The sequence below is a fragment of the Copidosoma floridanum genome, unplaced genomic scaffold, assembly GCF_036245765.1.
Source record: "Copidosoma floridanum isolate Cflo_tuat_1 unplaced genomic scaffold, Cflo_Japanese_pri ptg000020l, whole genome shotgun sequence".
Taxonomy (NCBI): domain Eukaryota; kingdom Metazoa; phylum Arthropoda; class Insecta; order Hymenoptera; family Encyrtidae; genus Copidosoma; species Copidosoma floridanum.
Genome location: NW_028321897.1, coordinates 24,977,927 through 24,995,453, shown reverse-complemented (window position 1 = coordinate 24,995,453; position 17,527 = coordinate 24,977,927). Strand labels below are relative to the sequence as shown.

At 32.0% G+C, this 17,527-nt stretch overlaps 1 protein-coding gene across 3 annotated transcripts in view; it reads left to right on the top strand.

Moving 5' to 3' along the window:
- Positions 1-17,527, top strand: part of LOC106641739 (long-chain-fatty-acid--CoA ligase 5) — a 705,145-nt gene that overhangs the window by 69,353 nt on the left and 618,265 nt on the right. For all 3 annotated transcript variants that reach the window (XM_089593848.1, XM_023391596.2, XM_089593847.1), the window contains exon 2: positions 9,500-9,623. In XM_089593848.1, coding sequence (XP_089449974.1) covers positions 9,500-9,623 — 124 coding nt within the window. The remainder of the gene's footprint in view (positions 1-9,499; positions 9,624-17,527) is intronic.

The following is a 17,527-nucleotide window of genomic DNA, read 5'->3' as shown; positions in this document are numbered from 1 at the left end:
TTTTATTAAATCTGGTCTGACTCCGTAACTTCCCATTTTATGTCCTAAATAAATCACTTTGAGCATAAAAAATTCACATTCGTCAAGTTGTAATTTCGAATTGGCTTTCAAAAGTTCTTTAAAAAAATAAGCAATATTTGTCACATGATCTTTTAAAGCTTTTTAACATAAAATTATGTCATTAAATGTTATCAAAAAATATAAATAACTCAATGCCTAACAGTCCTGATAAAATTACGTCCGTTCATCGTCGAAATGTTGCAGGTGCATTGCATGATCCAAATTGCACTCCCACGTATTCATAATGACCGTTAGGTATGCTAAAAGCAGTGTGATGTCTATCTGCAGGATTAACTTCTATTTGATGGAATTCACTGGCTAGATCAAAAACGGAGAAATAATTTGAGCCTCTAGTTGGCTCTAATATTTCAGTGATGTTTGGTAGTGGATAAGCATCAGGGATGGTTTTTTCGTGTAATTTATGGTTATCTCATACTAATCTGTATCTTATTGTTCCATCAGGTCCTTGTTTCTTCGGTACTATCCAGAGAGGACTACTGTAAGGGCTGTTTGATTTTATGATTGCACCGTCTGCTAATAATTTTTTTATATGAGTTTCAATTTCTTGGTGTATCGATAAAGGATAACGATATCGTTCGACATATAAGGATGGTCGCCTGTTGTAGGTGTCATAATAAAAGTATAAGGAGTCGGGTCACCTGGAATGTAAAATAAGTGAGCGTACTTTTATACAATTTTTGTTATTGCTGATAGAATAGCTTTTGAGTAACGAGGTCTTTTTGGCTTATCCATTATAAATTCAATGGAATGTTTTATATGTTTAAATCGTTTTCTACGAAGTAAGTGATGAAAAAGTCTTCAGATTGTATTATTATTGATTATTTTGGTTATTATTATTTTTGTCAGTTCATCTCTTGTGTTTATAGCTATTGTATATCAGTGACTTTCTTTGCAGTCCACTATAGTGTCACCTATGTACACTTCGGGTTCGGTAGTAATTCTACAAAGATATGCATGGCCAGTGATCTTGTTGTTAGTTGGTCATTAAATAGCTTCTCTTGTCCCAGCTGGAAAAATTGTAACTTTTGTTTTTATTTACTTTCAATCCTTGAGAATTATGATAAAGAGTATTGCGTAGGGGTGTGGGTATTTAATCTTAATCGTGAAATGAAAAAATAATTTTTTTGAAAGTTCATTTAAAATTTTATTCAGTTCTCAGTCTCAAAATTTTTTCTGGTTTTTCAGTAAATTTTACGGAGTTAGTTTTATTATCTTAGTATTAAAAAGGTATAGTTTCGATTGGTTTGCTTTTGACTAATAATACAGGACCACAAAAAAAAAATTAAGTGGAAGGGTCCCTTTCAGCAACAATGCATTTCTTATGTATTTTGAGGCGCTGACTTCATTCCCATAGTCTAAATTGCTCTATCACATCACACTTCTTTTTTAGTGACGAAAAACGTGTCCATAAGCGGTAATGCTTTTATTTCAGTAATTAAAGAATTCCCCATGTTAACAAGTGTAAAAGATTGTGATGTGATGGAGCAATTTAGACAATGGGAATGAAGTCAGTGCCTCAAAATACATAAGAAATGCATTGTTGCTGAAAGGGACCCTTCCACTAATTTTTTTTTGTGGTCCTGTGAATCATGTAATTTATAAATAATTCTAGCATTTTCTTGTAAAAAAAAAGATCTTTTAAAATACATACATTATTTTTTGGCGATTCTGTACTCATAACGTGAAATTCGTGATCTATACTTAACATATTTACCGTAACAGTACCTAGAGTGTAAATGCGCTGTGGAGCTATCCCTTCTAATTTAATTGTAATATCACAACTAATTTTTGTGCCATTTTTTAATGCATTATAACTAATGACATTTACTTCTACACCTAAATCTAATACAAAACTTTTTGAATCTTTCCAAAATGTTTCGCAACGTAACCTAACTACTGGCGATAACGTAACCTACTACTGCTCTTGCTCGGAAGGCTCTGTAGATTTCATAGCCATTATTGACTTAGGAGCGTAATCGGATTCAAATCCTCAGTTTCATCCAAATGGCAAGTCTCATTCTCGTTTCTTCGAGAGATAGGACGAGAGTCTCCGTATCGTTCTTGATTATAATTTTGATATTGTTTTTAGTTGTGGTATTGAAATAGGGCTTATTAATGGTAAGGACAGTCTTAAATATGAGGATAAGGATAATATATTTGTGTGTAGTAAGGTGGATAAAAAAGTGGTGGTTGAAAAAATAGAAATTTTTGAAAATTTGAAGGGTATTAAGAGTGATTAGGTTGATTTTTCGAGGATGGTGGTGGTGGTGTACAGCATGGTGGTAGAGTACTTGATCAACGTTAAAGTGCGTAGCTAAAAAGGGGATGTACAATTTTCAATCATACTCATCGAATTTTGGTTGAGTCATCTTGAAATCATTTTGATTGTAAGTATACCGAAAAGAATTTTTATTGTGAATCAATAAATCATCAAAACTGATGTAAATTTTTTGGTGGTCAAACTGAGTAGAGACGGAAATATAAAATTTAGTAACGTTCGGTACTAAAAATTTCTCAGTCGTAGAAGTGAAGGTTGTTGTTACGGCATTTCCACATACTTGGCCTGATTGTATACTGGTGGACAAGTGCGTTTGGTAAGTAAAGCAGCTTCTACAGGTTCGTGAATATCTTTAGGTTTCGAAAAGGCTCTACTCAATTTCCACGAGCCAGGTAAACCGATAATAGACGTTTAAAGTCTTAATTTATCAAGTTGTATTTTTGTCTTGTCTTTAGTTTGTCATCATTGAATTTAAACAAAAGAACTGTTAAGATAGATTCTGTGAGAGAAATTGTTTTATGAGAAAAATTTTGAACTGTTTCGTTTTTTTTTCATTGTAGTATTTACAAGTTCTGCCATGTATTCACGATACGATTTGGTGGGTGAAAATTCATGTCTTAGAAGCATTTTTAAATGATCCATCGATGCAAAAGTAGAACCTATTAAGCTTCTCGATCTTTGCCTTGAAGTGGATAAATAACTGTGCAAATGTACATAGGGTCTTGAGCATCTGTTAATAGAAATTGTCCATTTTCTACATCTTGTGAACATTCGTAGGTCTCTTATAATTCATCTGGTAAGCTTTGTTCGGTCTTTTTGGTTAAGTAAAAATATTTATTTAAATACAATTTTAGTTAATAAAAGTAATTTCAGTTATTGTTAAATTTTTAATTCTTTTATTAAATTAATTTAAAATAGTTATTCTTTTCAATACAATCTACTCAGATCACCTTATGGTGTTGATTAATTGCTGTTAAATAACTTACATCTATCACTGATTTCTGTTGCTGCTGCTTCTCAGTTTCCTAATTCTTCGTGCAGTAATTTTCAGTTGTTCCTTAACCTACCCAAATAAAATTGTGGTGAGTAAGATGTTGCAAATTTTGCTTTTTCTGCTACCACCAGAACCAATTTCGACAAGCCTTCTTCATTGCACCTCACTTCTTAACAAGGTCCAATACTATTGATGCTCTCGAGCTGCACCCACGTTGCCTCACCCAATATGTTATGCTTTATGTGTATCAGGCACTCGTGATTCGCTGGAGTCAAGAGTAGACAAAAACTTTAGAGGACATGTAACAGACTTAAAGAAAGGTGATTTTTTTCCTCTGGATGGTGAGCTTATCGTATCAGAGCAAATAAAAAGGCCTTTAGTTAAATTAGGTCAACCAATGATCAATGTTCTTGCAGATTGCGTTGTCAGCAAAATAGTAGGACTGCAGAACAATGTAACATGTAATGATTTTATATATTAGGGAAAAACAACACAACAGTACTAATCGCATTTTTCTGACAAATTTCATCCAGTTTTTTAAATCAGTAGTGATAAAAGCTCGCAATAGCAATAAAAAAACGTCAAGTAAAACTTTGGGTGTGACAGCAAGCTTACAAATTTAGCAATTATTACTTTTGGGGATCTTACAATTAATTTTAAGTATAATATAATAATCTGATGATAGTAATTTTTTAAATTCGTAAACATTGTAAGAAGTAGACAATTAATGCACAAGTAAACTTCTTATTTGTGTACGAAACACGATTCATGCATAACGTACAATTTAAATATATACATAAATACTTACAACGCGGCTTGCCGTATTATGTGTCAGCATATTTTGAAACATTCATCCTATAACTAATACACTCACACCCAAATACGTAACATATGAGCTTAACCTGTTATGTGAGCTTACAGTATATACACAACACCTCTTACATAAACTTTACAGATGGATTGCAGTTTTGCTCATTGTACTTTTTGTCTGCAATAATAAAAAATGTCACATTCTCATCAATGATATTATTATAATCACAACGATTTTTTTTTATCATTATTATAATCGTTATCATGCATATCATCATTATTATCATATTAATTTTAATTATTATTGTAATTCCTACTATCATCCTTACGATCATCAATATCATTATCTTAATCGTCATCATCATTATCATCATCATCATCATTATCATCATCATCATCATCATCATCATCATCATCATCATCATCATCATCATCATCATCATCATCATCATCATCATCAATATCATCATCATCATCATCATCATCACCATCATCATCATCATTATCATCATCATCATCATCATCATTTTCTTATTACTATCATCATAATTCTAACTATTATCGTCAACTTGTTATTATTATAATTAACATACTTATTATCATTGACATCACTACTATAATCATTTTCCCGATAATTATAGCTATTAATATTATCATAATTATAACTATCATTATAAATATTATTATGATTATGATTAATCTTTTTATCATGATAATTACTATTATTAATATTATTATTATTATTATTATTATTATTATTATGATCATCCTCATCATTATCATCATCATCATCATCATCATCATCATCATCATCATCATCATCATCATCATCATCATCATCATCATCATCATCAATCATTTTCTTATTACTATCATCATGATTCTAACTATTATCGTCAACTTGTTATTATTATAATTAACATACTTATTATTATTGACATCACTACTATAATCATTTTCCTGATAATTATAGCTATTAATATTATCATAATTATAACTATCATTATAAATATTATTGTAATTACAAATATTATTATTATAATTATCACTTTTAATCTTTTTATCATGATAATTACTATTATTAATATTATTATTATTATTAGTATTATTATTATCATCATCATCATTATCATCATCATCATTATTAGTATCATTATCATTATCATCATCATCATCATCATCATCATCATCATCATCATCGTCATCATCATCATCATCAACACTGTCATTATCATCAACATCATCACTATCATAATCATTATTATTGTCATCATAAATATTCTCATCGACATCGTATTCATTATCGTTGTTATGTTCGTTATCTGTATTATAATTATCATTATCACTATCATTATTGTTATAACACTATTACAATCATTTTTATCATTGTCATCATCCTTAGTATCGTACTTGTCATTATTATCATCGTCATCAGTAATATTCTCATTATCTTACTTATTATTCTCATCATTGTTGTCTTTAATATTATTTCTATTATCAGTTATATGTAAACTACTATCATAATTATGATTACCATCACTGTTATTAACATTATCATTGTCATTATCACCTTTATTACTATTTTTATTACCATGATTATTGTAATTATTGCCATTAAGATGATCATCTGTATTATTATTGTTATCTTTAATTTTAGAATTAAAGTAATTATTTTCATTATCATCAAGAGTATCAGCGCTATTTTTATTGTTTTTTTTATTTCTATCATCATTATTTTCATCATTATAAGAATATTTATTGTGATCTTTGATATAATTATTATTATAGTTAAAATAATCATAACTACTTTTATTATTTTAGTCTCTTTTGTGATTTTCATCGTCATAAATGTTTTTATTAGTTTTATTATTTTTATGATTATCTTCATTATGAATTTTATATTTATGCATTATTATTACCCTTATTTTCATTATCTTTCTTACTATTATTATCGTTATTACCATTATTATTAGGACCTTTATCATCATTATCATTATTATCAATATTTTGATTTTCGACATAGTTACAATTAGTATTATCATCTTTTTTATTGGTATTATTGTCTTGTTATGATTGTCATTAACTTTCTTAGTATTATAAGCATTATTATTATCACTTATACTATTATTATTTATAATTTTATTATTATCATCAATATCAATATTGCTACTACCATTTTCATAATTATCATCATAATTTCACATCAGAACAATCACTTTTACCCCAGATGGTACAGGTGAGTCCTAGACCGGTCGCAAACTTAAATCATTTTTACCCCTTACGTAACCTCCAAAGTGTAACTCTAAGGTCGTTACGGTACTGGTAACCTGTAGATCGCGAACGGGATACGGTACAACACATCACACCAAGTATCCTCGATCAATCCGAGGCGTGCATTGAACAAGTACATCGCATTATTACTTGACAATCGCGTTGATTTAATCAAGACGGACGCCCTCACCCCCTTTCAAATACTCAGACAAGAAAAATAATTACCTTTTAGCCCTACGTCCCTCCTACGCGTCCAGTGCGATTCCTAAGCTGTTAAGTGAAAGCTTAGACTCGAATGGTACGTTGCGCCGACGTTACACCTTATTGAAATACCTTTCAACAAAACAAAAAGGTAAGGTGATTTTGACGTGTTGAGTTATGTTTTTTAAGAAATTTCTGAAGCCTTTTTTCACTGAGAACTAATAGTATTTTTTCAAATAAATCTGTAGTCTTAAGAAGTTTCTAAATCAAAATAAGAAAACGGTCAAGTTTTTTTTTGGCGTTACATATATTTTGTATTATACTCGTAGTATAAAACTGTCTAGTGCTCGTATTTTAATGAAATCAGACTAAATTATATTGTTTTTTTACTGGTACTTCGTGCAAACCTCATCTTCAAAACATTAATGCCACTCTATGTTTGAAGTATATCAAAATGTTAAGGCATTACTCTAATCCATTAATTAAAAGGTTTATACACAATACCAATTTTAAGTCAATATTACTAAGTTTAATGTTGTTTGAGTATAAATGCTAGATAGTTTTGTACTATGTGTGTGATACAAAATATATATTACGACACAAAAAAAAATTTGACCTGTTTGTGTTTTGATGTCAGTACTATTCAAAGCTATAGATTAATTTTGAAAAATATTATTCATTATAAATGTACGAAGAGTTCAGAAATTTCTTACAAAATATAAACTTAACACGTCAAACTTACCCAACATTTTTGTTTTATTCAACGGTTTTTTTATGGGGTAATAATAACTACAAAAGTTAAAGTAACTATAGTAAATACTTTTTTTTTATCTTAAAAAATGATATCTGATTCTCTGACGCCCAGCTGACTAAACGTTTTTTTAATACCGTGAGGAGTATGCGTGAGTAGGATTGGGTAAGTTCATGGAAAGTATCTAATTTGTAATTTAACACACGTGTTTATTTAAACAAATATATTTATAAGTCTCTTATTTCTCTATAATAACTTTGAGCATCCATACGAAAATTAAATCAAACAAATGTAAACAAAAGGAAAAGACTCTACTTCATACGTGCTTATGCTCTTAGACACTGTAAAAAGAAATGTCACAGAAAGCCATCAATGAAAAGTTTGCGTAAGCTCACAGAGCCATCGTAAACTATGCAAATCTTAAAATAAGCATTACTACCAAATATAAATCTAACAATTTTATATGTCAGTGTTTCTATTAATGAATACCTCTGCAACATGCACTGCTTTGCTGGCATGGCTACATAATATGTGGTACGGAATTCATAAGGTTTAGTTTACAGACCTCTCTCTCACTTTTACGATGTTTTATATACGGTTTTGTTTTCTTTACATTCGTTTAATAAAAATTATAATTATAGTGTTGCAACTTTAAAATTTAAAAATAAAAAATTTTTCTGAGTTAGCTCACCCTTAGAGCAAATTTATATTGTCCCTTTCTAGTTGGCAATGGTAAATTGAGGTTACTTTTGATCTGACCAATGATATTTTATTATCTTCTAAGCATGCTATCAAAATTCTACTATCATACGTTCCCAAAGCTGCCAATCCGTGTAGTGCCTGTACTCATAAATATTAAGTTTTTTTCTTTAAGTTTTATTAAGAAGTTGCAAAATTACCTTAAGAAAGTTTGTTAAGTATTATTTAAATAAAAGTATTATTCAAAGGGGCGAGGAAGAAGGCATCCCTCCTACTTGTGCAGCATGGTTCCCTGTACCACGCACTTCCTCTTGCACCAAAAAAACTCAATATCTTTCTTACGTTTGACGCTTACATTGTTTACAATGCACTATTACAGGCCTAAAAATTTTGCTTACTTAAGCATTAAGGAATGATTAATTCGTACGTTGATTTTTTCTTATGCATTTTTCAAAAATTTTCGCCCATTAAAGCGAGACAAAGAGGTTATATTCCATTGTAGCCTATATAAATAACATGATTTTTATTTCTTTAACTTTTTTAAAGAGACCTGTTAAAAGTATTTAAAAAATTTATACAGGTTCTATGTATTCTAGACTATCCAGAAAACTCGACATCATTACAATCTCTCTGTTTTATTATTACTCACGAACATCCTGCATACCACCTTTGACAACTTTCGCAATATCATCATATATTGCAGTTATGTAATTAAGGACTTATTAACTTAGTCTGCTACCTAGTCTAGCATCTTCGTATTTTTGCTTCGAATCTTATGACCTTTTTATTTTGAATCTACCATGTCATCGAAGTTTTCTTGTATCTTGTAAGCTAATGTTAGTTCCTACACTTGTGAAGCTGTATTTTTATCCAAGTACTGTAAGGTCTTTGGATAAGTTAAATAGTTCTTGCTACATTACTTATTAAGGTGTTTGTGTACTTTTCTAAGAGTTCAGGAGTGGATATATTATATTCACGTTCTTTATAATGTTTTTTTCTTCATAACGTATTTACAAGTGAAAGTTTTCAGTACTTTCTCTGCTAAAACTTTGAGACTGTAATAAGTTAAAATTAGTACACCATTTTCTCTGTTGTCAGAATGAAGCCACTTTATCGAGTAAGCTGATAAATTCGTCTCTCTAAAGAGATCAGTCTATATAATCCTTATGCCTAGACTAATGATAATAAGATAATGGTATTATTAACGGAATATTTAGGAAAATAAAAATTCTTCTTTTGAATAAGACTCATCTGGAACAAACTCATTACCTTAGCAAATTTTACTTACTAATAAAAATTTCTCTTTTTTATCACAATGATTGTTATTCTTTTTATTCTTTTAAAATCGAGTTCAATACTTCCAAGTAATCATACAGTAAAAAACTGAATATTGTTCACTATAAAAATGTTTTAGGGCTCTGAGGTTATACGCATCTCAAAATTCTACAACGAAAGCAGGCAGGGTAAATTTGTAAGTTATATTTATGATGACACCCGTACTTTATACGATGCTTTTAGAAGAGGTGCTAAGGAATCCAGTAAGTACATTTTTGTTATTTGTTTGTAGTATATTATTTAACTTAAAATAAAATGCTTTCTGTATTAAAGTATGACTAACATTGTACTTTACTCCTTGATGGCTACTTAATACATTTAAGTAATATGTTACATTATTACAATGCATTTTACGTTTTTTTTTAAATAAGAAATATGATGTCTTGTACTCTTGATACTACAATATATCTTTGAATGTTGGACGTAATCATATAAAAAAAAGATTTTAACATCTATGAAATTTTTTTTTTAATTTTTCGAATAAATTGCATGTCAGACATTATCTTACTAGTTCTTCTTCTTTTTTTTTATGTAGACTTTGTATCAGCTACGTTGTTGTTATACTAGAAGCCTGATTGAATACCAAATTTCTATATTCTCTGCAGTTCATTCTATCTTGCTTGTTATAGTCTTAAAAATTCAAAATTGTCACTAAATATTTCTTGAAACGTTAGCGCAAATAGTGAATTTTATCTTTTACCTTACTATTATATGAAGAGACAGCATTTGCTTATATGTTTGCAAATAACTTTAAAAACTACTACACTAATTAATCCTCAATTTTAACAGAAAATACATTTCAAGTTCTTACGTGCCATAAGCTATCAAAATTAGCAATATCTTAAAAAAAAGTTTTTATGTTACTTGCAAAAACTACTGTTACGTCGAAGACGGCGAAAGAGTAAGTTTTGTATTTAGGCCTAAGCTTTCACTCAATAACCTGGGGACATGACAGCAAGGATTGAGGACGGGGCACTAGGGTAGGAACAGGGTAGATGATAAAAGAAGGGTTAGCTAGCTACTTGGCCATCGGTATTTGTACCCACGGCACGTAACTGGCCATTTAGTTGGAGTTGGTAAGTTGGTTCCTTTTTAGGGATCTATAGTGGTTGATTGCCAGTATTTTGCTAGCGACGCACGACATATAGTTTGAAAATTGGGTTGGCTAACTCAGAACTGGCTGTTTGGCCATTGGCATTTACACCGACCGGCACACAACTAAGCGGTACTTAATTTTCTTTAGCTAGTTGCATGGCCATCGGCATTTTCACCAACTGGCACACAACTTAGTGGTACTCGATTTTTGTTATTTTTTAATTAAAAATTTTCTTTCACCACCTGCTTGGCTATTAATATCCGGATTAAACGGCACACAATAGTGGGTTTTACGCGAAGAGTACACTATTGGGGATATACAATAATTAAGTTTGAAGAAAATATTATTAATTACTTTTATTAAAAGAAAAAAAAGGGGGTACAAGTGGCTTTCGAAGCAAGATCCGGGTGGCCAGATATAATTGAAATCAAAACTGCGGATCGGATTCTCCAGGTCACGAATAGACTTTGACCGGGTTCTCCAGGTCGTGTATTCTAGTCTGGCTACTGCTTTCGGTATTTTACAAAGCTGGACTGACCATTGAATGCATTGACCGGGTTCTCCAGGTCGTATGCGTTTAGTCTGGCTACTCCTCTATGTATACACCCAAGCTGGCCTGACCATTGAGCGAATTTTTTTGAGACTGAGCTGCTCGTGCAGGAGGCCATGGGCTTATATAGCCGAAGGTCTTGCCTCCTTATCACTGCCACTACGGCCAGAGACGACGAGACGCACATAGGTTCTCAGAATTAGTCTGCATCATCTCATGGCAGGGAGAGGGAAAGATTTCCTATATGCTTTCCGTCTTCCCTTACATAATATGTTGTTTTGGTTTTGGGGTGACGCTTACTTGCTAAAGAATATAGTATAGTAACGATACTGGTCCCAGTGCTTGCTTATTGGGATTAGGTTGTATTATAGTTCGCGTTATTTTTCAGCTTGGCGTCTCTGGGTATGTAAGTGTTAGAGAAAGAAGGTGGTAGAAGTATAGCATGCTGTTGTCAAGTCAGGTTGCATGAACGCTGGCTGATATGTAGATCAACATCCCGGCTCGACCGTCGGCTTATTTACGAATGGTTAAGACACAGAAGAGGAAAAGGATAGAAAATTATTAAATTTCATCAGGCGATGTCGACGCATAAGAAGGGAGGAAGATGTAGACTAGTTGTTAGGTGACGACTTGCGTAAATTAATAAATTTTTATTTTTATTTTATTTTATCCTGTTATATTTCATTCCCAATGCTACAATTTTAAGACTCCTTACAGAGTCATACTCAACGAGAGTCGTCGCCTAACAAAGCTGACTGCGAACTTCGTGGCTCTTGGAAGTGTCAAGTGACAACCGAAGCGAGCTATGAAGCCTAAACACATGAAGTCAGCAAGTACCGGCCCCATAGCAAGTAAGACAAAGAAGTTTAACTAAAACTTCGTGCAAGGTGCATTTCTTTGCGCAGCGTTTTAGTTAGTAGCCCGCTGCCGCTCATCAAGTGCAGACGTAATAATTAAATTTATAAGGTTACCAAGACATTCCGTCTATTTTTTCCTTTTCTCTTTTATTTTATATGTATACTAGTAATATAAAATAAAGTGATATAAAACAAATTGATAAAGGAATTTAAATTATTAATAATAAATAACAAATAAATAAAAAAATAAATAATTATAAATCGACGGAAAGAGGAAGTGCAGGCCATCAGAATCAATAATTAGCGGAAAGAAAGGTAAGTTAATCTGGATATTATATTCAACACTCTACTTCTTCCTCCCTTTTAATTTTTCTTAAACAAACGAATAGTTGGACTATCTGCTGTCCCGCAGCCTGTGAAGGAGCGTGAGACTGTAGTCCACAGTTTTTAGTTTTTGATTTGAAGCTGAAAACAAACTTAAATGACATTAAACGTTATTTAACAAAATTGGTAGCAGAGCGTGGTTTATGGTCTCTAGCTATTTGTTTGTTTATTATATATTCTCTTATTCCTATCTTTCTCTCAAGAAACACCAAACACCATAAATGAAGTATGTTAATGAATGACGCGTAATACCCCATATAGTACACTGTGCGCGGAATCGTATATGCTGTGCTTTTGCGGATAGCATGGTATATGCGATATTCCGTTAGAACTGAAAAAAAAAAAAAAAATAAATAAATAAATAAAGTAAAAAAAGAAAATAACAAATATAATACTACATCAATAAATAAACGGAAAAATAAATTAGAGTTAACTGTCGTTAAAATAACAAAAAATGAATAAGTTATAATAAAATAATGTGTTTTAAATGATAACAAAAAAATAATAAAATAGTGACCTCTTATACTACACGCTTACAAGACAGAACAAATACACTATTCCTACCCTGCATCTGCTAACCAGAGCGGTTCATCCCTCTTGTCCTGCTGAAATAGCGGACATTCTATACCCAAGATCTGCTAACCAGAGCGGTCTTTCTCTTTCTACCCTGAATCTGCTCACCAGAGCGGTTCATCCCCATTAGTCCTGCTGAAATAGCGGACACTTTTTACCCTAGATCTGCTACTTAAAGCAGTCTATCAAAACAACAAATACAAACACACAGACATATTTGCACGTAATAGTGTTAGTAGAAGAAGAATTCTTAAAAAAACGGAGTAAAGATTTAATATAATTAATGATTTCACTTATATACCCACGATTGCTTATAAAATAATATTTCATGAAACCTCCAACGAATAATTTTGCGAGTAACAAAAAAAGTAAGAGAAGTGGTAGAAAATTGTTTATACAGGAGCTTGTAAGAGAGAAAAACGTTCTAGAAAAAAAATTAGATTTTATTAATAATCAGTTACGAAATTACTATAACTGTGATACATGAAACAGTAATTTATCAAAAAACAAAAAAAAATCGAAAAACAAGTAGTAAGTAAGTTTTAGAAAAATAATTTTTATAATTCAGAAATTAATGTTTAGTGGAAATGCGATAATTTTGAAATTCGATTAAATACACAATTTGATGAATTAATTTCTTTCGCGAAAAAAGATTTTCTTAAAGGCACTTAAGAACATATAAACGCATAGGCAGAAGATTACTCATATACATACGAATATATAAAAAAATTATTAACACGGTATTTAAACCGTGAGCGTCGAGCCTATTCTTGCTTAAAGAGGAAAAAGTGTTAAGTTAAGTCGGATTTTCTCGTACAGAAAGAGCCCTTCAATATTACACCGCGCACTAGCTGATGCTCTCGTAGCAATTTGTATGTATAGCTACACATGCCACATTAGAAATCCCTGCGCCATATACTCCCTTGCTTAAAGCAGATAATATCATATAAGCGTGCTCGATTACACTCTCTCACTTTAGTTTTTGGGCATCCACATAGTACACTTATCGTATACCTATAAAAATTAAAGCAAACTGATTGCACTTGCATGCGTTAAGCAAATGCTCACATTAAACACATACACATCCACACACGAATAAATAAATAAATGTCAAGGATTTGATAGAATATTTTTCCAAAACAAAGAAACAAAACAAAATAGTTGTATAATTTTTTTTTGTTAGTATTACACACATAAAGAAAAAAAAAAAATTAAAATAAATAAGGTTTAAAAAAAAAAAACAAATAAAAAAAAGGAGAAAGAAAAAACCGCACGTAAAGTATTATACAACTAAAAAAATGGTCAATGGGACCGATGATGCTGATATCACAGTAGCCGAAGCGCTGATGGAGTCTCTCAATGCCAACTTCTCATTTCAGCATGCAATTAAATCCATCCCTATATTCGATGGGAAAAATATTCCACTGAAGGATTATATACAAGATGTTAGAAATGGAGAAAGCTGGGTCAGAGATGATCAAAAAGATTTATATAAAAGAGCAGTATTGCAAAATCTACGAGGTGCCGCACGCATAAGCGTAAGTGGCCAAGATTTCGAAGACGCCTTCGATTACGCGTTGAGATTAAAGAGCCGAATGAGAGCGGGTATAATTCCGGATACGCGATATCAAGGACTACCTCGTAGTAACTTTAGAAATAATTTAAACAACTCATATAAACAGCAGAATAGGTATCCCGATCAGCCATTCTCATCACATCAAGTGGCACAAGTTAATGAACAACAGATCGACAATGAGAATAATCACGCTGATAGGCAGTATAATAATTATCAAAATTATAATAGACAATATTAACAACAAAATAATGGACAGAATTACTGTACAAATTATCAGAATCAGGGAAGAAATTGGAATTTTCAAAATCAATCGAGAAACTCTAATTATTATCAGAATAATTTCGGACGATATAATAACGAAAATCCTTATGATTATTACACTCAAAGGAATGCTAATTTTAATCCTGGTAATAATCAAGGATACCGAGGCAGAGGTCAGAATTACAATAGGTATTCCCGAAATAATAATTATAATAGTTATAATCAACAAAGTTTTAATCCTAACTATCAGAATTAGAACTTTCAAAATCAATACCAACCAGGAGGCGATCGTTTGCCACATCATTTAAACTCTCAGGCGGCTCACCCCAATCGTCGTTCGGAGGTGAGCCCCCAAAGACAGAATTCAACTCCTACACCGAATGTTTCAGCGCAGGTAATGAAAATAGCAACAGAATTGAAACCGTCCACATTGGTACCTGCCAGGGACTTGGCGTAGATGACGAGCCTACAAGTATAAGGTTATTAATCCCAGAAGAGAAAAATCACTTTATAACACTCATGCTCGATAATGGCGCTGCCACAAATCTGATTAAATTAGATCAGTTGCACCCATATTCACGAGTAGAGACTAGTGAAATTATTAACCTTACTGGAATCACACCTCACCCAGTTTTAACTAAAGGAACAACGTATATGACCATACAAGGAAAACCTAAAATTTTTCATGTGATCCCTAACGATTTTCCGATTAAAGATGGCGGTTTATTGGGTCGAAACTTTTGTAAGGAACGACGAGCCACATTATCATATTATCATGATGCTATAGTACTAGATGATGACGTAATGAACCCCATCCCTTTTTTAAAAACTCTTGAGGAAATAGAGCAATTGGAAAAAGATGAAAAAGAACAAAAAACCATAAAACTCAAAAAACAAGCACAGGAAAATCAAATTTTAGCTACAACCCTTGATACTAACAAAGAGACGGAATGCCTTAAGGATAATATTAATCAACAGAAATTTTATGACGAATACATCGTAGGCCCACCCGAAAGGTCAAATATACCTAAGTACGAAAAATTTGGAGACATAAAAGCTGATTTTCATTTTCGAGATGAGTTTAATAAATTAATCTTATCAGAAAGAGGTGAAAATCTTATGAAGGCCACTGATAATAAAGCTGATAAAAGTGGGATATACAGTGAAAATAATGAATTAGTCGACCAACCCCATGCCATTGAACAGAATAAAAATACTCCTAGTGTAGAACATTGCCCTAATGAGGAACAAAAAAACACCAGTAAAGCAACTAAATATACAATTAAGGCTCGAACACGTCAAATAGTAAGAATTAATTTAATTAATACTAATTTAACTGAAGGATACTTACCGCGAATAGATGTAGGGTGTGATAACATATATTTAGGAGAAGGAATAGTAAAAAATGAGAACGGTCAATGTAATATTATGGCAATAAATACTAATAAGGATGATATTACGATTGAAATAAACCCAAGAGAAATCCTACCTTTCGAATACATTGCACCTGAATTTGATCCCGATACTAGCAGCGAACATGAAAGACCAATTGTTAAAAATAAACGAGATAGAATAAACGACCTAAAAGGACCCTTGCGCACCGGTCATTTAAACTTGGAAGAACGAGACCAAATATATCAATTGATTTCTGAATCCTCAGAAATCTTCTTGTTACCAGGAGACATTTTACCGTGTACTAACCTCATCGCACACGAAATCCTGACGGAAAATAACATCCCTATCAACACTAAACAATACCGTCACCCACCAGTACATAGAAAAGTTTTAGAGGAACACGTAGCAAAGAAACTTAACGATGGAATAATTGAACCTTCGTCATCACCGTATAATTCACCTCTTTGGATTGTTCCTAAAAAACCTGATAGCCAGGGAAACCCAAGATGGAGGATGGTAATTGATTTTCGAGAACTTAATAAAAAGACCATTGGTGATGCATATCCATTGCCTAATATCGCAGATATTATGGACCAGTTGGGAGGAGCCGTATATTTTTCAGTTTTTAATTTGGCAAGTGGATTCCAACAAATTCCCATGGATGAACATGATAAGTATAAAACAGCATTTACGACACCCTATGGACATTACCAATATAGACGAATGCCCGAAGGCCTGAAAAACGCACCTGCCACGTTCCAACGACTAATGGATCTCATATTGAGAGGCTTATTGTATGTTGAAATGCTAGTGTATTAAGATGATATTATTATTTACGCAAAAGATCTAGTAGATCACGAGCGTAAAAATAGGTTACTTTTCGATCGGTTAAGATCAGCGAACATGGAACTCCAACCAGATAAAGTTGAATTTTTGCGAAAAGACGTAATATTTCTTGGGCATATAGTGAGTCAACGAGGGATTGAACCAGACCCTAAAAAGATACAAGCCGTTAGAGAACTTCCCCAACCAAAAACTATGAAAAATATTAGACAATTTTTAGGACTAGCAGGATACTATAGAAGCTTTATTAAAGATTTTTCAAAAATAGCTAAACCATTATCAGATTTATTAAAAAAGGGAGAAAAATTTGAATGGACTGAAGTTCAGAAAAAGAGTTTTCAAATACTAAAGGATCACCTTTGCCAAGAGCCTATTTTACAATTCTAGCCGCACTATATGCAATGCATCACTTTCGTTCGTATTTATTAGGAAATAAATTCGTTCTCGTAGCCGATTATGAGCCATTGAATTAGATGCATACAAGAAAAGACCCAGGTCAGCGTTTGATGCGCTGGATGTTTAAATTCACCAACTATGAATGCACTTTTAAATACAAACCAGGAAGACTCAAT